The following is a 22221-nucleotide window of genomic DNA, read 5'->3' as shown; positions in this document are numbered from 1 at the left end:
ACACACACACACACACACACACACACACACACACACACACACACACACACACACACACACACACACACACACACACACACACACACACATCCAACCAAACCTGAATGTCAGTCTGTTTGGTAAGATTCACGAAGGAATTATATATCTTAATTCTCGCGATTGTCACTGTCAATGAGAGGCCGTTAATTACATGTCTGCATGCATGAGCGATGTTTAAGATGGTAGTGGAGGGGGATGTATGGATACTCACACACTGATCAGCTCGGGAGCAGTGTGACACAAATTGTGGCAGCCCTATTGAAAGACAGTAGAGATAGATAACGGTGGGTATAGCGGTGTCCGTAATCGTGTGTGAGCAGCCGGCTTAATGGTGTATTTGTGCATGTAGTATAAGTACAATTTTTAAATGGTGGACCACGATTCTACATGATTAGATGCTGACGTAGTGAAGAGACCCTAGAGAACAAGGCAGCAAGGAAACATGGAAGGTCCTTGAATTTGTAATTGGCCTCATCAGCTGGCTTCAATCCTCTACTTTGTTGAATGTTCAAGCTGGAGTGACAGGAAACGCAGAAGAGAACTGAGTCACTGTTACATTAGTTCCAATCCAAACGTGGTGTTCAAACACCTCAAATACAAATGAAATAATTTCTATGTAACACTTTTTTTATAAGTTGTATTTTTCACATTTTGAAATACTGTAGTACTGTATGTAGTAAGTGAAGAATGGCAATTCTATGCTGGCGAAGAGGCTCGCACTGTTACGTCACAGCAAGAAGGTTCTAGGTTTGAATCTCTGTCGTCTTGGGGATTTCTTTGTGGATGTTCTTGCTATGATTGTGTGGGACCTCTCTGGGTTCTCAGACTGCGTTCCATGTTCCCATGTGTCCTGTATGTTAGGTTAAATAAAGAAATTAGCCATCGTGCAATCTCGGTGTCAATGTACGTAAGCGTGAGTAGTAGTCTTGTTTCAGCTGATTGATTTAAAAATGATCAATGAGTTGTTTTGTTTTGTATACTTGACTTGGAGTGCAACATTACAATTTAATTATACATGATTGCATAACTCACTTTTAAAAGTTTAATGACAGAATCAAGAACAAAGTGGCGGCTCGGTGAGCCAGTGGTTAGCGCGTCGACCTCACAGTGGTTCAATTCCAGCTCCGGCCTCCCTGTGTGAAGTTTGCGTGTTCTCCCCAGGCCTGCGTGGGTTTTCTCCGGGTAATCTGGTTTCCTCCCACATTCCCAAAACATGCATGGCATGCTGATTGACCACTCTAAATTGTCCCTCGGTGTGAGTGTGAGCGTGGATGGTTGTTCGTCTCTGTCGGCCCTGCAATTGGCTGGCAACCAGTTCAAGGTGCCCCCCGCCCTACTGCCCGAAGACAGCTGGGACAGGCTCCAGCACCCCCCGTGACCCTTGTGAGGATAAGCGGATCAGAAAATGGATGGATGGCTGGAAGAACAAAGCCAATTACGCCTAGGAATTGATATTCATTGGAAATTTGTCTTGTACTATGCAAAGGGGTTCCCATGGGAGTGGGCTGCAGCAGGGCATCATGCCCCAACATCAGTGAGGCTTAAGTGCCTTGCTCAAGAGTGGTCGACCTCAGTTATGGACAGGGGGTGAACCAGCTTCCTCTCATTCATACTTTCAAATGCATCTCAAAAGGGCCAGCCGCTGATTCCGAATGCGAGTCCTGTTCCAGTAATTTAAAGCAAAGGTCCCCAACCTTTTTTGCCCCACGGACCGGTTTCATGTCAGACAATATTTTCAGGGACCGGCCTTTAAGGCCGGAGAGATGCAACAATATAATATGATATGACCTGCATGAAAAGTGTGGTATTTTCGAAACAATAATAAACACGAATCATGACACGAGGAACATCCTATCTGGACGCAACGTTCTCTGGTCGCTATGGTAATGTTTAAACGTGCCTTCAAAATAATATACGTCACAAATAAAAAATCATGAAAAATACGACTCACCATCGCCGTTTATTATGCAGAGTAGGCTTGGTGCGTGTGAATCTCCCATTGAGATAAAGCCGTAATACAAATAGGACTCCTGATACTGTCTATTAAATGCAGCCTTCTCTTTCTTGAAAGTCGTAGGCTCCTCTAGCAATTAGAGTTGGCAATCACGGTTGTTTCTTTTCACTTTTTGATGATTAAAATTTGCCTTTTCTCTTCTGTGGCCAATAATCTAAAGCTTGACTTTTCAGTCGCCATTATTTTGCAATATTGTTGAGTGGAAGTGAGAAAGAGGATTTGAACTTGTCCATTTCAAAATCCCAAGCCTTAGAATGGCCGAAGTGTGCTCTGGCAACAGAACTCTCAAATATTTACCATCAAAATCATTTACAGGTGAAGCACATTTCCCGATTCCTACATGATAAATGGCGGTTCAGCATCAATGTAAAGTCAAATTATGGTTTAATTTGGATTGACCCTTCTGCTTAGGAAGGATTGATTAAGCCTTTTCAACATTGCATAATCAAGGACATTTGACCAAATAGTTGATTGCAAGTGCCAATATTATATTCATAATAAAGCTGACTGGGTGACTTCATGGATGAAATCACAGTAGGGATTTACACATAAATGTTCTCCAGGGATGAATAAATTGTTGTTTCTTGTTCTCCATTTGATGTGATAAAAATATCCATTTGACCTTTCATTCAGAGGTCATTTTCCCATAAATGATCGTTGCATTACTTTAGTTGATTTAAATCAATATCAGACGACATGCATATTCCTGTGACATTACTGAGGCACATTTTTAGCAGTTCACTTTTTAGGAATCTTTTATACTGCAAGGTTAATCCATGTATGCAGACGACTAGACTTTGTGCGCTGCTGAAAGACTTCAAGCAGCTCAACACCGGCAAGGCTCATTGAAAGATGACTCATCAACATTTATTTCGAACACCCACGCTGGAGGAGTTTCCTCTCTGCGTGTATTTGTGTTTGACAGAAACCGAATGTTGCAGGGTGTGTTCCAAAAAAAAAAAAACAAAACAAAAAAAAAAACGCTCAATGTACCGAAGATGCTCATTGTTTCTAAAAAATCTTCAAATTCATTTTTTGTTAAGAAATAGGCATTAGGCACACAGAAAAATAAATAAATAAATAAAGTCGACTACAAAATGTATCTGGATTCAGATGATCTTATTTTGTGTGACCACTTGATGAAATAAAATTGAATAAACTCAACACATTTTTTTTCGGTCTAAGTCCGCAAAACAACAATTTAAAAATTGAAAGTGTGTGAAAACATGATTTAGAAAAGTATATGAGTAGTTTTATACTTTATATACAGGTATGTAAGATAGAACATTTTGTTTGCCATTTACCGGCCAATTTCAAGGCAAGGCAAAGCACTTTTATTCATATCATGCATTTCATACACAAGACAACTCAATGTGCTTAACGTAAGCAAAACCGCAACACCCACAAGCAATTACTGACAACAGCAGTTAATGACATGCAGAAGAAAGATACAATCAAATGGATTGGGAGAGCTTTCATCATATAGCAAGATGATGACCCAAACAGAGATGGAAATCCAGGTCCAGATAGTATAAATTCCTCCACAGTTTGCCTTTAGCCACAGGTGCTTTTACTCAACCATCAGTTTCACTGTTTCAGTACCTTTGAGGTGAGTGCAGATGTGTGGCAATGTTCGTGCCAGTGTCTTAGACAGCGACAACTGCTTTCAACAACAAAGGCACATGGCAGTGAGTCTCTGCTATTATACTTTCTATATTGGTTGCTTCTTCTTCGGCACAGACTGCCTCTGTTACACCTCCGATGCTATGCTGGAAGGCAACAAATTTCCGGGAGACTTCAACTCTGCACCCCAAATCGGTACTCTACACCCAGGACAGTGAGGCAGGAAAAATCCATGGCTTGGTTGGCCAGTGTGAAAGGGGCTCAATGTATATGCTACTGTTACAACTGAACTGATTCTTAGGTTTTTAGCCCTTGAAGGCATTTGGATATTTCTTCATATTCTGCAAAGTCAAAGTGCATCAGACACATTCGAGTGAGAAGATAATGGCCAGTCCACATCACTGTGACTGAAACAAAACATACCTGTTTAAAAAGTGGGAGAACGTCCATGAATGATCAAGTTTTAAGCATGACATGACAACTGAGCAAATCCACATATCCATACATATACATAGGTGTAGAAGTGTATTTGAATGTCTAAACTGCAGTTTTTTATTCACAAACAAACACACACACACAAACACACGCACACAAAATAATATACATTTAGTCCATGACAATGAAAAAAAAACACCTTCCGCTGTGCCTTTTTTTTTTTTAAACTCTAATTAAATTTGCTCAAAAACAGTATAAGTGAGTGGGCAGCCAATCTGCAAGAAGGGCAGTAGTGTGTTTGTTTAATGCATTAGAGTCCATCCATTCAAGGAAGTATGCAAACAACAATTTAGACGTCATGAACATTGTAATCACCCACCATTCATTATCTGATCAGCTGCTCCTCACCAGGGTCACGGGCGTGTTGAAGACTATCCTAGCTGCCTTCGGGCAGCAGGCGGGGTGCACCCTGAACTGATTGCCAGCCAATTGCAGGGCACACGTAGAAAAACAACCGTTCGAGCTCACAGTCACACCTTTGGGCATGTCATCAATTAACCCACCATGCATGTTTTTGGAAAGTAGGAGGAAACCCAAGCAGGAACGGGGAGAAAATATAAACTTCACACAGGAAGGCCGGGGTCTGGTATCAAACCTATGACCTCTGCACTGTGAGGCAGACAGACTCACCAGTTACCTCCGCGTTGTGATCAACATATTATTTCATAATGATGGCCGATGCAATCCAGCTGTGTTTTCGGATTCAAAACCAAACTAAGCATACAATGGATTTAATTAGCTCTTATCATACCAATCGTTACTTTTGATGGGCAGAATAATTAGGTAGTAGTATCACACACACACGCATATGCACAGAAACGCGGGAGCAGGAGCTTTAAGTGGGGCATCGGTAACCATGGAAACCAGACCTGATCTTGTTGGAGTCACAACACGTGTCATAAGATGGGGAGGCAGGAACCACACACACATGCCCGCTACACATGCCTGGATCACATATCTCGGCACAGAGCGACACACATATGCATTCAGCATTTCTGACACACACTTCGTGTGTAATGATTCCGAAGGGCGAGAGGAGAGCAGGAAATTTAGGAATACGAAAGCATGCTGCAAAATGAACAAAACGCTTCCTTCAGATGGGGGAGGAAATGAGGCTATGAAGGAGAAATGGGGAGAGCACAGTTTATGGCTGAGCTGTGCATAGAGAGATGCAGTGGGCAACATATCAAAGTACTCGCTCTATCCGGACCCTGAGACAGAGGGTCGTGTGTGTGTGTGTGTGTGTGTGTGTGTGTGTGTGTGTGTGTGTGTGTGTGTGTGTGTGTGTGTGCGTCTTTTTGCACCTGTTGTTACAGGCGCAACATTTTTATGAGGGAGGGTTAATTTTGATCTTAACAGGGGAAGGGCATTAAACGATGGCATTTTCTCCCCCTTTGTGGTTTGTTTGTTCAGGTGTTATGTAACGTAGGAATAAAATTCAGGTGGGGTTTAAACCAACCAAAGCAGAAGAGAGGGACTTGGACAGTTTCAGTTGCGATGTCTGAACCTCCAGCATCTCTAAGTGGGAAATGAACCAGTCAGGTTCAATAAAGCTCGACTTCACCCAGCTGGAGGTTCAGATGGAGATGGCAGCACTCATCATCAATTCATCCATCCATCCATTATCTGAAACCGCTTATCCTCACAAGGGTCATGGGCATGCTGGAGCCCATCCCAGCTGTTTTTGGGCAGCAGGCGGGATACATCCTGAATTGGCTGCCAGCCGATCGCAGAGCACACACAGACAAACAACCATTCACGCTCACAATTACACCTAGGGACAATTTAGAGGTTGAGTTAATCTGCCATGCATGTTTTTGGAATGTGGGAGGAAACCGTAGGACCTGGAGAAAATCCGCGCAGGCACGGGGAGAACATGCAAACTCTGCACAGGAGGGCAGAATCAAACCTTGCACCTCTGCACTGCGAGGTGGAGCTGCGAACCAGTCGTACATACATCTTCAATTAAAAGATGACAAGAAATATTTTATATTTACTGTATATGACATTTATTGGTTATCAGATACCAACAATCAGGTCTGCACACACTAATCAAAGTAAAAGGAATTATTAAATAAGTCAAAGATAAACTCCAACAAAGCTCAACTCAAAAATACCATTCAATAAATCTCACACTAAAGTACATTTTCAAAGCATGTACAATATTTTTCTGGATGTTTTCATGCAGTGTTAATGTACACTGTTGTTTACATCCATGCCCCTGGCTCAAACATTGCAGCCTTATTTGTGGAAGACACTCGACCCAATCGTTGAGACATTAACCTTTGATTGTTGTTCATACAATATACGTGTAGTGAACTAATATTCTCTTGGATTGCATGCATTATAGTTGACCAACCGTCTTAGTTTTGCTTTATTTTGTTAGCACGCTCATTATTGCCATAGGACATGTTTTACTTGTAATTTCATAGTGATGCTAAGCATTGGAGCTTGCTAAAAGAGACTGAGCTAACACGTCAAAAACAGGGAACCCCTTGACTTCTGCTTCACGTATCCATCTGGAAGTGTTAATTTTGCACACAAAAATCTTGTAATTATATTCGTGCTAGAGTTGCACTGAGGCGACCGATCATTTATTTGAAAAAAATCTAAGCCACACTTTTCGTTCAACATTTGTATGCCACACGTGCCTGCAGCACACAGAATGCTGTGGTTGGGGTTTCCCCCGAACTTTTTTTTCCAATATTGACTTTTTTTTTCGACTGAACATTTTATTGAAGGTATTTTATATTGGTATATATATGGCTCCATGTTATATATTTCTTAATTGCTGCAATCTCAAACAACAACAGAACAACTCAACCATTGGCAGGCAGAACATGGCCTCCTTTTAACATTCATCGGCATAGTATGTTGTTCAAACATACATTTTTAATCGTGAGGAGAAACATCTGCTTGCAAAATTTCCCTGAGTATACTCTATTTGTTGATGTACCGTAGCCGAGTAGACCATTTTTTGTTTATTTACCTTTCGCTCACAAATAATAGGAGAAGAGAACACTGTCACCTGATGTGTTTGTTTGTTTGTTGTGTGGAATCACATCAGAGGGAAATGGACTACGTTTACTAAACCAACAAAGAATTCAGTGCAGGGAAAGCAATTTACAGACGTGAAAGCACTCTAAAAGTACAGCTTCTCTGCTCAATACTGAGATCTGGCATGATATTCCATGATGTACACTCGAGTTTTTGTAAAACGTTGAATTATTTTTTTTTTGCACTATTTGTTCATTGCTTTGACTTTCTGACTTCGTCCTTGTCTCAAACAGTAGCTGGAATTCCACTCTCTCTTGATCAGCGATTGTATTGAATAGCAATATTCACTCCTGTACACAAGTGTGGGACTGCCAATGTGGAGTCAACATTTTGGACTGGCAAATAGGTTTTGAACGTAGTTGCAAATACTGTATGTTTGAACGTACTGTACTTGCAAATATGTTCAAACGTACTTTCAGATACGTTTGAAAGTACTTCAGTACTTCTGTAGTCCTGGCATGTCAGTTTGTGTCAAGATGAAGATTTCCAGTAGAAGTGTCATTAGTTCAGTCTGGCTCCACATTCTGCAAGCTGCGTTTGAGATCGGAGGCTGAGGCACACACGAAAGCTGACATACGGGAGAGCTAAAATGCACCTTCTTAAGAATATTCTGTAATGACGTGATGAATATTTCACAGTAGGAATATTTTAGTGAGTTTTGAGTCTTTTCTTTTTGCTTGCCTTTTTTTTTTCCGGCAGGAAACTCAAAGATAGGAGGCAAGGCAATAAGACAGAACTCGGCACTGCCTGTCAGTGCGCTTTGCACGAATTCCACTCTGACACAAGTAAGGTCTCGACGGAAAAGCTAAAAACAGATTTGGCTGTGTGATTTCAGTTCATGTTAACGGGCAAGCGGGAAAGTCACTGCTGAGTAGCTTTTTCATCTCAGCTCATATTAAGCAGTAAAATCAGATTTTACTATGGCCTTCAACAATGTTTTTCAAATACAAGTACAGTACAGAACATCGTGCGTTTGTTTTTATGTCAGTGTGCAGCCCTTTGCCTTGCGTCAGTGCAGAGTCCTGAGGGCCGGCAAATGCTGATCCGTTACTTCCACTTCGAGGCTTATACCGCTGTTGGTTGCTTGGCAACCCTCATCTTTTGCCTAAAACCGCGATAAGATTGGAAGGACATGCATGGAATGTTGATGAAAAAGCTACATGGAATAATAATAATAGAGACAATGAAGTGGTTGTTGAGATTGTTTTTTTTCCCCCCATACCTTTTAGATAAAAAAACTTCTCTGCTGGAATTCAAACCTCAAAAATAAGATTTAAAAAAATCCACACCAACTCCCCTTTGGATTTCGATGATCAAATGAGACCCATTTCTATTCTCCTGATTGCAGTCTTTGGTGTGGATCGGTTTAGTCTGCATGCCATTTTATTTTCATTATTTCATTATTTTTTTGATTTCCAGCAAACAGCTTCCAGGGAAAAGCAGCACTTGATTACACAGTATGACACTTTTTTGTTTATTTTAGCTTCGCCGGGACTAATATTTATTTGACTTGTATTAGACTGCATGACCAACTCTTCGAGAGGGGTCACGAATTATTTGTCCTGCAGTTAAAAATGCAGTAACCTGCTTGTTGATGAATAAAAGGAATCTAAAAATCCTGTAAATGTCTGAACATCAGATGTTTCTCCCTAAGGGGAAGATGTATTGATTGAACTTACTGGCTGGCAACTGTGTCACCCATTTATTCGTATGTACTGTACACACGATGACACGGAGCGTCGAGCCAATATACTGTATGTTCTGCACATGTGCCCATGTGTATTTTTTATATATACATGCGTTTGTAAAAGGACCGATTTGCTTTAGGAACTACGGTATTATCTGTCGAAATGTGTTGTGCCCTGTTTGTGGTCAGATACTCATTCCTTAAATGGTAAAAACCACCACATAGATGCTAATTGTTACCTTGTATGCCTATGGTGGTTCCCATTGTTAGAAGCCATTGGAGGCTGTACAATTTATTTAAATACACTATGTATAATTATCGTTGTTTTATGTTTAGTTTGACAGTAACCTTTTGCTGAGAGTGACAATAAACAGCGTGAAGCCTCTTTTTGAAGAATACGTATTACCGCTGATTTTCCAAACCAGTGCTTGTTGTGAAGTGAGTTGAGTCACATGCCACCATGCAGCGCTCATATCCAAAGTGTGCACTCACAAGTCGAAGCAAAACAATCGTCCAGTCAACAGCTTATACTTAAAAAAACTCAGGTCACTTGTATCTCAAGGCACCACTGTACTATATACTGGACATAATGTACATATACTGCATAACCATTTATTTCAAAAACACGTTTATAGTCATTACAGTTGAACCTTTTTTCAATGTACCCCGTTTACAACGTTTTCACCCTTATAACGTTCACATTTCAAAGTCACAATTTCACGTAATTCATTTTCCATGGCATGGTCTTGAGCATATGGTCTGAAAAGATGTCTGGTAAACGGAAGCAAATCTCTCTGTCTGTGAAGACTGAAATTGTCTCTCACTTTCGAAAGGGAATTTCCCAGAAGAAGCTTAGCCGAGACTACCAATTGGCAAAGTCAACGATTTCAACAATTATCCGTAATGGCAAAAAAATTGTGGCGCAGTTCGTGGCCAAGAGATTGAAAGATGATCGGAAACGGCTTCGGGACGCGGCACATCCTGAACTGGAGAAGGCACTTTTCATTTGCTGACTGAATGTCTTCTTCATACTGTACATGTATTATACATCGTAGTTGACGGCCATTTTATTGGAAATGGTTTCAACAAACTACCATTATAACATACAGCTTTGTTATGTCCCTCACAGTATATTTGTAGTGAGGTTCGACTGTATATTGATGTTGGTATATATTGATTTATATTGATATTGATCATATAATTTAATGATTATAATTTAATTTATCGTTTTGCTCCAGATGTATGGAAAACAAATGTTTACAAATACCACGGGGTGGTGACGAGCAACTTGAATCGTAATAACACATTGAAGCCTCAGAAGCGAAGGTACAAACGAAAAGAGCAAATGTGTCTCTCTCTCATATGGTAATGTTTGAAGTCATGAATTGAAATTCCTTGTTACTTGCTGCAGGGTCTTCTCTGCCTCGATCATTTCATCATGGCTGTATCTGCTCCTATTGCTGCCGGCTGCATGAAGAAATCTGCTCATGTTCTTGACTTGAGGATGTCTCTGTCAATACTGTACTCGCCATTATTGGAATACTTTGGACTTTTTCTTTCTTTACCATAGTAAACAACTTAAAGGGAAGACAACTTCAATTTAATGCATGAATGTAGCTTTGCACATTTTATTTTGAACAAGATATAGGATGTATGAGTATCATTTCTATTTATTCCAACTTTTCCTGAAACCACAACATTTTCCCCAAGTATTTATTGGAATGAGCTCACGGAAAAATGTTTGGGAAGTGTTGGTCCTTTGAGGAACACAAACAATCCAAATGATACTTAGTTTAATCCAACTGCTACCATGCCGACGTTATTGTTCACAAGCTAGTAGTCACTTTGGTTTTCAGTCAGTCAAAATGTAACCTAACGGTATGTGCTGTTGCCTCTTTTCTTTTTTTTTTCCTTTTCTTTTCTTTTTCAAATGATGGTGCCCCGTCGTGGGCGGCACGGTGCCGACTTCCAGGGTTCGATTCCAGCTCCGGCCTTCCTGTGTGGGGTTTGCATGTTCTCCCCGTGCGTACGTGGGTTTTCTTCGGGTACTCCGGTTTCCTCCCACAATTCCAAAACATGCATGGCAGGTTAATGGAACACTCTAAATTGCCCCGAGGTGGGAGTGTGAGTGCGAATGGTTTTTCATTTATGTGTGCCCTTAGATTGGCAAGCAACCAATTCAGGGTGTACCCCATCTGCTGCCCGAAGACAGCTGGGACCTATCCTTGCACGCCCGCGAACCTTGTGAAGATAAGCGGATTAGAAAATGGATGGATGAATAGATGGTGCCCCGTCATCAACAATATAATCAGTTTGAAGCTTGGAAAGATGAATCTCTGTGATAACATGCATGTTATATTGGCGAGAAGAATGAGCAATGTCATCACATTGCCAGGCGTTATTAAAAACGTTATTGACATTTGTTATGCAGCACGTACTCTCAGCTGAGTTCAGTAAAATGCTGTTTCTGCATATTTAAAGAACTATTCGTAGTGCCGCCATACAGTTATTTCTCAAATGTAACTTTCATGTACAAAATGTATTTTCATGGTTTTATATGAGATAATACCAGATTGGCACATCTGAGGCAACCAAAATGAGAAAAAATGAAGTCAAAATTGCTTTTTTTTTCCACTTGGGGAGTAACAGTACCGGTACATTGAAATGTGTCAAATTTCAATTTGCTCTGCTAGGCTGTATGTAACAAGATCATGTGTCTCTCAGAATAACACTGGACTAATATTTTGGCTTCTGTATCCCTTGACATATGAGTGCTATTAGTGTGTGTGTGTGTGTGTGTGTGTGTGTGTGTGTTGACTATGTTAAGGTGCTACCACACTGTCTCTCTGTCGTCGTCACTTCCTTCGGGCATCAGTGTTTTCCTCACGGCTCCACTCAGCTTTATCAACACCAATTGCAATTGTTTTGTATGTGTGATGTGTTTGAAACCAACATTCGCAGGCAGACTTTGTAATCCTCTGATGGGTGCTCTCATCCCTTTTTTTCTGACATGTTGTAATTTTCAAACAGGCTTGTTCATTAGGTCTGTGGAGATGTGTGCTTTTTGCTGACTTTGTTTATCCAAAGCCTGAAGCGCTTAACTGATCAATAGCATCCCAGACCGCCACATCTACACACTGCATGTCAGGTTAAAAGCCAATATGTTCCTTGCATCTCTTGAGTATACTCTATGTTTGACACAATTTTAATTGGGGAATGTGCCAGTATTGCAAAAGTGCAGAAGAAACATGCACATAAATCATACGTATCAAAGGAACTTCTATTCCCTGCATGCGGTTCCAGCAACAACTAGCAATGCTAGCAAAATTGACAAAAAATTAAGTATTTCAATTACTTTGCTTATTTCCAAATTTTGTGTCTTTTAATAAAAGAAACACAGAAGGCATTCTCAATGAGTCTTTTTTTGATTTCAGTTTTTTTCCATCACCCCAAATATCACAGTAGTTTGCCAACTATGATGAAATTTGGATGCATGATGACCTGAATCTCCTCCTATTTTCTCTCAGGTCTGGATGACTGTCTCCAGCAGTATGTGAAGAGTTTCGAGCGGGAGCAAATGGGCGGAGAGCAGCTTCTGCACATCACCCATCAGGAGCTGGAGGAGTTGGGGGTTACGAGGATAGGACACCAGGAGCTCATCCTTGAAGCAGTTGATCTCCTTTGTGCCCTGGTCAGTCACTCTCTTCACCTTTAAACTTCTCTCGAGCCGCTTTTCCATTGTACTGGTTCCACACCGGAACGTACTTGCATGCTTCTATGTCACCACCCACAATTTTACGGCTCCTGATTAACCCCAAATTAAATTCAACTATCTATTAGGCTTTGTGTTGTCACATCAAACAGCACAAGCCATGGTCAGCTAGCATAAAACTTCCGTAGCAACAGTGGTATCATATCATGGGTTTGTGCCTCTTAGTAATGTGTTCTCTCCGTCCACAGTCTAACGTGGTTAAGTGGTAGGCGGAGTCACAAAGTTGCAGCACTCGCATTCAATAAGATTGTCTCATGTCAGCAGTGGATTGTATTTAAATTCAGCTCTAAATGAAGGAAGGTGCTGGAGTATTGTTTGGATGCTGTCTTGCTGCTTGCCATTCCTGTCGCAACCAGCTTCGTTGTTCCAGTAGAATTGGATGTGTGCGTGCTTCAGTTCTGCTGTCATCTAATGTTTCCATTTTACCTCTCCTCGGTGTACCAGATGGACTATAAGCTTTTTGTTACACATAAGTACTTCTGTGATTTTCTGTTTCACTTTTGTAAATAGCTCTTTGGTCTTCTGTCCATCACCTTGTTAGTGAGTAGTATCACTCGTTTTATTTCTCGCAATGACGTACTATGATGATGTTGTTTTGGGTTAGTGTTTGTTTGCTTGTACTAACTTGTTGGAATAAAGCCTGTGCCACTGCTCTCAAACCCTTTTATCTCCGTAGTGGTCCATTCTCTGGCTGTAGGGCCAACCTTAACAAGATGGATCTTTTGTTTTCAAAAAAGTCACTCAAGGAGAATGGTAAATAATTTCAAAGGCATTAGGGTGAACTTTTTTGCCAAAATTCTGAAAGGTAATTTGGGTGCAAACACAACATTGCTCATCACTGAGCAGTTTCAAATGCATACCAGTCTGTGTTCACACAAAATTTTACATCTGCTCAAAAGCCAAACAAATGTCAGGAAAAGCCTTGTTACAATCACATTATCCCAGCTGCTTTTTTTTCACTCCTGCTCTTGAAAATATGTATTATTTTGTATTGAGTTGTACAAGTTACATGCCACATGATGGGAAAAGTTTTGAAATTATTCAAATTGGCCTAGTTTTTACCATGACAAAAACCTGGCATTTCAACAGTATCCGATTTTTTTTCATCCAAACAACCACATACGGCATGTGTGTATTTTCTTCAACCTGTTTTTAAATTTTTTTTTATACTGGCTATAAAATGGTTAAACCATTTTAGGCCGGCATTGTATGCCTTGACAGCCAGCCTGTGTAGTGCCCCTGCTCCAGATTAGAGAATTAGGTGGAATTAGGTGCGACCCTCCAAGAGAGAAAATGAGGAAGAGAGGACGGGAGGTGTGAGAGGGGAAATGAAATAGAGAGAGTATGTGGAAAAAAAAAATATGCATGATGCACCTTATCTCTCGGGCACACACTGCTGGATTAGCCAAGGTTGTTTGAGTGTGTGCGCGCGTGTGTGTGTGTGTGTGTGTTTGCAGACACGTGTGTGTGTGTGCAGTGTGTGAATGCTTGTGACTGTTAATCAACTTCTCTTACCTTTCCAATTTTACAACATGGGAATAAATGGCACCCAGTGACAGTCATAGTATATACTAGGACAGGACGTACTGTACACAATTCATCATCATAACAGTAAAAGTCTCAGTATAAACAATCACCCTGTTACTTCACGCTTTGTTAGCAAATCTCTATACCTGATGAGCATCTTAAATGATGGAGGGGTTTGAAGCAAGCAACAAAAAAACTACATGTTGTATTTTTTTTCCAGTGCAAAAGGCTCTCTTCCATGAAAATTACCAAAACTGCTGAATAGCAAAAGTTAATTTTCTGCATATTTTTTTTAACCAAAATCAAATATCACATAAAATGTTAATATTATTAAGGTTCTATGGTTGTCCTGCATGTCATTTCAAATCAGCAAAAAAATATGAGGCCTCCTCACGCAGTATGCGGCATAGTAAGACTCCGTGCGAGAGCAACTCAGCGGCGTATATAAACCGAGTATGATAAACTTCCTGCTGCTACAGACGCTGACTGGCTGTAAGTGGTCACATGATTTTCTAGGCACCATCTTGGAGCGCTTCGCTCGCTGTCACTGGTGTCGAATGCAATTTCGTCCCCTGAATCTTTCATAATTTTTGGGGGGATCAAATATTGTGAAAATGCCTGGCTGTAGGATGTCACATGTGAAGTGCCAAAGGCGAGAAGCTCCACAGATTACCTGAGACGGCAAGAGACAGAAAGTATAGGCAGAGAGCGCGTCGCCAGGATCGTTACAAACCTTGTGACAACGCCTATCTTTGTGATTTGAATTCATTCTCCCTTATTCACTCTGATGTAAAAAATCAAGAAGACAAATCAATCGACAAGGCTTAGGAGTTAGTTTAGCTACGACATATTTTGTTCGCTTGTCCTTCTGGCACCACATAAGCCGCTTGTGTGATGCTTTTTAGGTTCGCCCATCTATCAAGGAATCAAATTGTTTCAGCCATTTCATAAAGGGTGTGTTTGATTCTTATAGGCTCACTATTCTGTTTGAGTAGACGAAATTGCTCTAAGGACTGAAACGTTCCGCACTCCAGTCCTTCAAACAGATTTCTTCAATGTCATTTTGAGAAAGATTGAAAATAATGGTCTAAATAGACAAGCTATTTTCGAAATTTGCAGCAGGCAATTGGCCAACAATTAAATGAGACAGCACAGTCACTTTCAAAAGTGACTCTTGGGAATGGATGGTGACTGTTTTGGATTGTATTCAATGGAGGACTTATTCATTTGTAAATGTATGAGCATGTCATGAATTTACATTTACTTTGTAAGAATGCACTTGGTGATGATGGTAGCCTCCAAGTTGGTCCCGGTCATTGTCTTTCTGGTGTCCTTCACTTCTTGGCTTTCAGCAACACTTTGCGTAAAATAATTTACTATCTGTGGCACATATTTGCCTGCATTTCATTGGAATCTTGGTTTGGAATCTCGACGAAGGCCTTTCTTGTGTGGAGTTTGCAAATTCTCTCTGTGGGTTTTGTCCACATACTCCAGCTTCCTCCCATATTAAGACCATTTCCTGAAGCTATGAATGTGCACGTAAATGGTTGTTTGTCTGCTTATAGTCTGCTTGTGATGGGTGATCAGACCAGATTGTACCCCCATCAGGATCCAGCTCACATTTGAGCCCAATGAGGGACAAGTGGTCTTCTAGATGTATAACTTGCGATCTGTGAGGTTGTGAAGGGTTAATGTTATGATTTTCATATCATAAATGATGTTTGATTATAATTACGTGGGTCTGGCAATGGTTGGAATTTCAGCATAGAAGAGGCTTTTCCCCATTCCGCTGCCATGGCAACCGGATCGACATGAAGGCAGTGGGGGGGCTACTCTAATGGCATCGTCCTTGTATTGTATTGATTGACACTCACAGGCACATATGCAAGCTCAAATTATTTTTCTCTTTGTACACACACAGATGCAAACTCACAAACACACAAAGTTGCACACAATAAGCCGTGATGGGATGATTATTTCTCCTCTTCATTTGTGCACTCTGTCCCCAAGAGGCAGACACAAATGCCATACTGAATCATAGGGAAGCCTAACTGTAACACGCGCAAACACGTTTCTAGTTCACATGTTCATCCCCATTCCTGTTCTGTACATTAGATCATAAAGAACATACTGTAACATATGCATGACCCAGTTTCAGCATTGCCAGTTGCTCTCTGTTCATCTTCTTTTTTGCCTCTTTAGCTTCTCTAATTTGGTCCCTCACTCCTCTGGCTGCCACTGTGCAACTCACTCCTTTGTAGTCACGGTGGTCGTGACTGTACTAAATTGCTCTAGAGGCAGAGAGGAAATAGAGTCTAGATCTGTGCAAGTGTGCATGTGCAATCGTCGTGTCAGCGGGAATCAGCCTCTTCCCAGCAAGACATTTGCAGGGGTGCCTTGGTTGGCTGTGGACAATGTGGCTCGGTGGGTCTGAGTGTTTCTTTGCAGGGGTCACAGGGTTGAGTAGAAATGGGCTGTATAACCTGTTAGTCCTGAGAAGACATTTTTTTCACAAAAGATGGAATATAAGGTTGAATTGTTGCATAAGCAGAGTACAAATTCACTTTATATTGGGACTGGGTGAGAGGTATTGATTTCTGTGTATGTTGGATTATTGTAGCTATAGGGCAGCACAATGTATTAGTGTCGGCCTCAGAATTACAGGATTTTATGTAGTTTACTTTTAAATTTTTTTTTTTTTTTTTAATTCAACCACAAGCAACAAAGTGTGATCGTCAAGGTAACAAGCAAATTCGCCCTTGCTTAACCCTAAAAGGAGAGGACAGGGTCCGTTGCACACCAATAACAAAGCCTGAATGTCAAGATAGAAGTGCATTAGCCTGGCTGCCATTTGTTATAAAAATACAAATAGAGGAGGAACTGGTTAAGAAATTAAATGAGGGTGGATACTTCATAGGCTGTTGGTTTCCTTCATTCACTGTACTCGTACTTTTCTGCACCAGAGACTCTCCATGCTTCGCTGTGTCATCCACAAGTACATTACTTTTCATTTTACATACAGTTAAACATTATTGTAAATCAATATATGAAGAATACTGTATATACTTTATTGGTACAACTTCGGCTGAATCTCATTTTTACTTGGAAAATGTAGATTTTAATTGTGAAAGTTCACAGGGCAGTGTTTTTTTTTTTACATTCTGACATTGTATCTGCCTTGTTGTCTCTACCTGGCAGCTCACAATAATGAATCTTGTTTTTCTTCCAGAACTACGGCCTAGAGACAGAAAATCTCCGGACTCTGTCACACAAGCTGAATGCTTCAGCCAAGAACCTTCAGAACTTCATCCTGGGTAGGCGAAGGGGAGGACACTATGATGGAAGAGCTTCCCGGAGGCTACCCAATGATTTCCTCACTTCAGTGGTGGATTTGATTGGTGCGGCAAAAAACCTACTAGCCTGGCTCGACAGGTATGAACTACACACACAATTGAATTTGGACGTGATTTTATTTCATGTAATCTTTTGCGCCCAATAATGAAGCAATGAAGATTGACTACTGTAAATAACACAAAAATACACAGTATGTTATGTACACACATAAGCTACGTCTGCACGATCTCAAGATGAATAGACCAGATGAATCAGAATTTATTTAGCAACATCAGAAAGAGCTAGGCAACACAGTGTCACAGTGTTTGGCGTGACCAAGTCACAGTCAAGAGGTCCTGGGTTCGAATGTCTGATCACTGGTGTAATCAGCTGCAATTTACATATTGGATTTGTCAATTCATTGCAAAAATAATCTGTGACTAGTCGATTATCAAAATAATCATTTCTGGTGGTCCTAATTTAGATTGGGAAAAGTTATCTCAGCCACCCGTTGATAAATTAGCTGGGTAGTCTGTCACAAACACATCTCGGTATGATACAGTCAATATTCTTATGTACGTGCTAGCATTGCCAATTTTTGAGGGTGGATCCCTGTGCCTGTGCCAGCTCAAAGTCCAAAAGAAAATGTTTCAATTCTGAAAAAAACATATGAGATGGAAAAAATATATTTGTCTAAAAATGCTGCAGACTGAGGACTTCAGGCCTTATGAAGTTGAGGGAGCGTAAAAAGAGAAGAAACACTGAGCGTTGCGATTCTTTGTTGTTTGTGCTTGTTTGCTACTGAGAATTGAGAACAAAAAAGTGTGTTAACTTTTCTTACTGGCTGGACTGCATTCACTGTTTTCGTCCTTCATTTCAGGTCTCCATTTGCCAGTGTGACAGAATATTCGTTACTGAAGAACAATATTGTGCAGCTCTGCTTAGAATTAACTACCATCGTACAGCAGGTGCCCACCCACCCCCATCGTCCTCTCCCCTACACACACACACACACACACACACACACACACACACACACACACACACACACACACAAACAGCTCCTACTTAAATGCAATCTAGTAAAATTTTAAATTGAAGCACAGTGTTAATGTTCATATTGCATTGTGCATAATATTCCAGACCATTCCATGTTTTTTTATTAAAACTTTGGCCGACGATGCTACAATATTTTAATCATAGTCTTTGTGGTGAAACTTGAAGAGCTAACTATTTTTGAGGTGATGCCCAATGTAATAAGTTAGAGAATCCTCGTACTCAACATCTGCGTGTGCAAAAGCGGTGCAAAACTGATTTGCTCACACAAATGGATGTGGAAGCTGATCCACCACGGGGGGACACATATTGCATCTGCTAATCGTGCAAAATTGTCATGCAGTCCATTTTACACCTTATGGAAAGTGTCTATGCCAATAGATTGATTTAACATACACAGTGTAATTCATCCAACCTGAGAGAAATTGCATCGGAATATTTTGCGTCTTTCAAGAAAGGTGCAAACCAGCATACAAGACGGTGCCAGTGCAGGGGAAATGAGAGGCATCATAGTGTCAACAGTTCTGAAAGTGCCATAAAAAAAATTTATGGCGACGTAGACTCTTCAGTAATGCACTTTTTGTGCTTCTAAATGATCAAAGGTCTGACTTGAAGTCAGTCACAAGAAGGAGTCATGCTATATCACTTATTACAAAACTGCTTTCATTAATGTTTTCATTTCACTTGTGCTATGCTAGCATTGATTCGTGTGCTACTTCTAGTTTGCATCTGCCTTAGAGATCTATTTAAAGTTGCAAAATCTGTTATCTGTCTCAGGTCTGATAAATCACATTGCTCGTGCAGATACTCTTCACAAACTGTGCAACAAAGTGTTTGGGAAATGTAATCATGAGTGCACCTGGTTCGTAGATCAGCTTCCACAACTACACGACCGGCCAAGTTGGCATCCATTTTTGAATGCGCAAACATTTTGTCAAATCAGGTCTTAACTGTCATAAAGTTATAAAAATAAGATGACTCCTGTTTTGTTGCCAATGCATCTAACAATGAGGCGTATGCAGGAATAGTTTATCGGATTGTTGTATTGTTCATGTTTTATGTTATGTGCGCTGTTGTGTTATTTATGTTATTTTATGTTAAATGTTCGATAAAGTGTTTGGTTACAGCTGCAGCTGTTGTGAAATCGTGATATAAAGTGGTATTGTATTGTATTGTATTGTATTGTATTGTTATCCCTACATTTTTGATTGTTGGTGGGCTGTAAGAATTTCAGAAATTAAAAAATATGTTTTGGCTCAGGAAAGGCGGGGAATCATTGCCCGAAAGAACAAAGAAAATAAACCGAACTAAAAACTCTTGATGGACAACCAGATAAATTCTGCTGAGATGTGCCGATGAGATCTAAAAATTTTTTGTGACTTATGAAGCAAAACATTTTTTTAGCTCACTCGACTTTGGAAATTTCCATTTAGTTTGTTTCAACTGCAACCATAAATGTCCACACGGAACTCAACATCCGTTGGTCTAGCTCAGGTCTGCAGTAGATCCCATTATTGTAGATTTGACAATGAGTGGAACATCTGCCCAGTGCCAAGGGCTGTTTGCAGCTGATGGGACGAGAGTGCTCTATCACAGCTGCTCCCAGCATGTTCATTGACTCGCTGTCAACCACAATCCCCAACTTCACTTAAATGCCTTGATGGAGAAAGAACACCTCCTTACTCATTCTTTTATTTCCTGTCCTCCCTCTACTCCCTATAGTGCCTTCATGTAGATTACCTACATTTACACTTGCCCCTTTTCCGTGAGTGATTGCTTCTGGAGCAATCACTTATTGACTGGAACTGCTCTATTGGACCTCTTCCATGTACTGTGCTTACTTTAGGATCCAGTTTAGAGTCAGTGCCCACAGTTAGTCCTGGAGCCTTGCGGATAACATCCATCCAGTCTTACAAGGACCAGAGTAGAGACACAGCATAGGAAACCCCACTGGTGCACAATGGTCCAAATGGGCGCATGGCTGCCAGGGTGCAGCAAAACACACAATGGGGTAAAACAGCCTGTACTAATGGATCAAGCAGATGTATTCAATGCTACCATGTGCCTCTGGTAGGCTGAGTTGGCTGCTTTCCCAGAAATAGATTAACAATCAGCAATCGTTAAATAACAATCTGTCAGGTTCACGCAAGTTATGCTGATAGTTTTCTAAAAGCTAGGTGGACTGCTCCCTGCCTATTACTGAGTAATATGCATAATCGGGACGAGTTACGTACAGAGGAAAATGTTGACTGCTGATTTCTAGTGAAATAGTATCTTCCCTCCAATTGGCCCTCTTTTTTCTCCCAAATTTTCCTTCAAGACTTTTACGCCATTTTTTTTTTCCACAGAAGAGTAGCCTCAGAGCAAAAGTTGAAATCCATGTTTGTTTGTTTTTCTCTTCTCACAGGACTGCACAGTGTATGAGACAGAGAATAAGATTCTTCATGTGGTAAGTTGCTTCTCCATCTATATGGAAGTCTGATAATAATTCGAAGTTTGAGCCCTTGAAACAAAGAAGTTTACCATGTTTGCATTCATGCTCACACATAGCACGATGAACTCGTTAATGCTGCAACCACACCATTATTTACACAGGACTCGCATACTCTTGAGATCACATGCTCATCTTTCATGGAGATTAAAGAAGGGAGTCATAATATTAGAAATGCTTCTAAGGAGTATGCAGTGCAGTTCTAACCCCCTGTATACTACAACCACAAAAAGAAATCCAGCTATTTTCTTTTCACGGTTGCAGAGAAGCGAGAGCCTATATCAGATGACTGTGGGCAAAAGGCAGATGACAGTGGTCTGGTCGGCAGTTAATCACAGGCCACTCATAGAGACAGTCAACGGTTTGCGCTCAAATTCACACCTATGGTCACTGAGAGGGTGATGTAGTGCAGTATAATGTGCCACTACACTATCAGTGAACTATTGTAATAATAATCATATTGCTGAATGAATAATGCTCTGATGATGCAACCCTCTTTGTATTCTTCATATATTGGATTTTAATCGAGATTTCCTGTGCTTAATGTTGTGGTTGATGAGTATATGTCTGGAGGCGTGTATGTGCACTTTAAAATCTGCGAGAGCTTGGGGACTTTTGTTGTTCGTGTATTAAACAGAGTGAGCAGCAAGTGTCTGATGTGGGCTGACAGTTTCTGATACGATTCAAGGTCAGGTGGAGGAAACCAAATAAAAAGCTATCAAGGGGATATCACAGAAACATGTCTGACCCAATTTTGACTATATCTGTAGATTTTTTTTAAAATTTTTTTATCGTTGAATTATATTGTCAATATTGAATGAATATACTGTTGTATCATTCCATAAACAATAAACAGACTGATCGATGTTGAAGCATGCAGAATAGATGACATATTAAAGAGTGACAAATTGAAAAAGATAAAAACTGAACAGAAAAGATTAAGATAAAGATCACGTGAGTTTTGTTTGATTTATTTTTCTCATTTTGTGAAGCAGCCACGTTTTTACATAAATGTTAGATTGATTGTCCTTGATCCAAAACTATTTCATACATAGGGTACCTGTAGATTGAACTGCACATTCTCACTTTTTATCCCATGTACTGGTGGCCCGTGTGTTTGTTTCATC

The 22221-nt window shown here is 40.5% G+C and overlaps 1 protein-coding gene across 1 annotated transcript in view; it reads left to right on the top strand.

The window, feature by feature from the left end:
• LOC109524413 (connector enhancer of kinase suppressor of ras 2) overlaps positions 1 to 22221 on the top strand; it is a 59559-nt gene that overhangs the window by 919 nt on the left and 36419 nt on the right. The window contains exons 2-5 of the mRNA XM_019884289.1: positions 12443 to 12606; positions 17444 to 17646; positions 18428 to 18515; positions 21011 to 21052. Of these exons, the coding sequence (XP_019739848.1) occupies positions 12443 to 12606; positions 17444 to 17646; positions 18428 to 18515; positions 21011 to 21052 (497 nt within the window). The remainder of the gene's footprint in view (positions 1 to 12442; positions 12607 to 17443; positions 17647 to 18427; positions 18516 to 21010; positions 21053 to 22221) is intronic.

This window comes from Hippocampus comes, unplaced genomic scaffold, assembly GCF_001891065.2.
Source record: "Hippocampus comes isolate QL1 unplaced genomic scaffold, H_comes_QL1_v1.1 scaffold156, whole genome shotgun sequence".
Lineage (NCBI taxonomy): Eukaryota > Metazoa > Chordata > Actinopteri > Syngnathiformes > Syngnathidae > Hippocampus > Hippocampus comes.
Note: the sequence above shows the minus strand (reverse complement) of the source record. Positions and strands in the feature narration are given on the sequence as shown.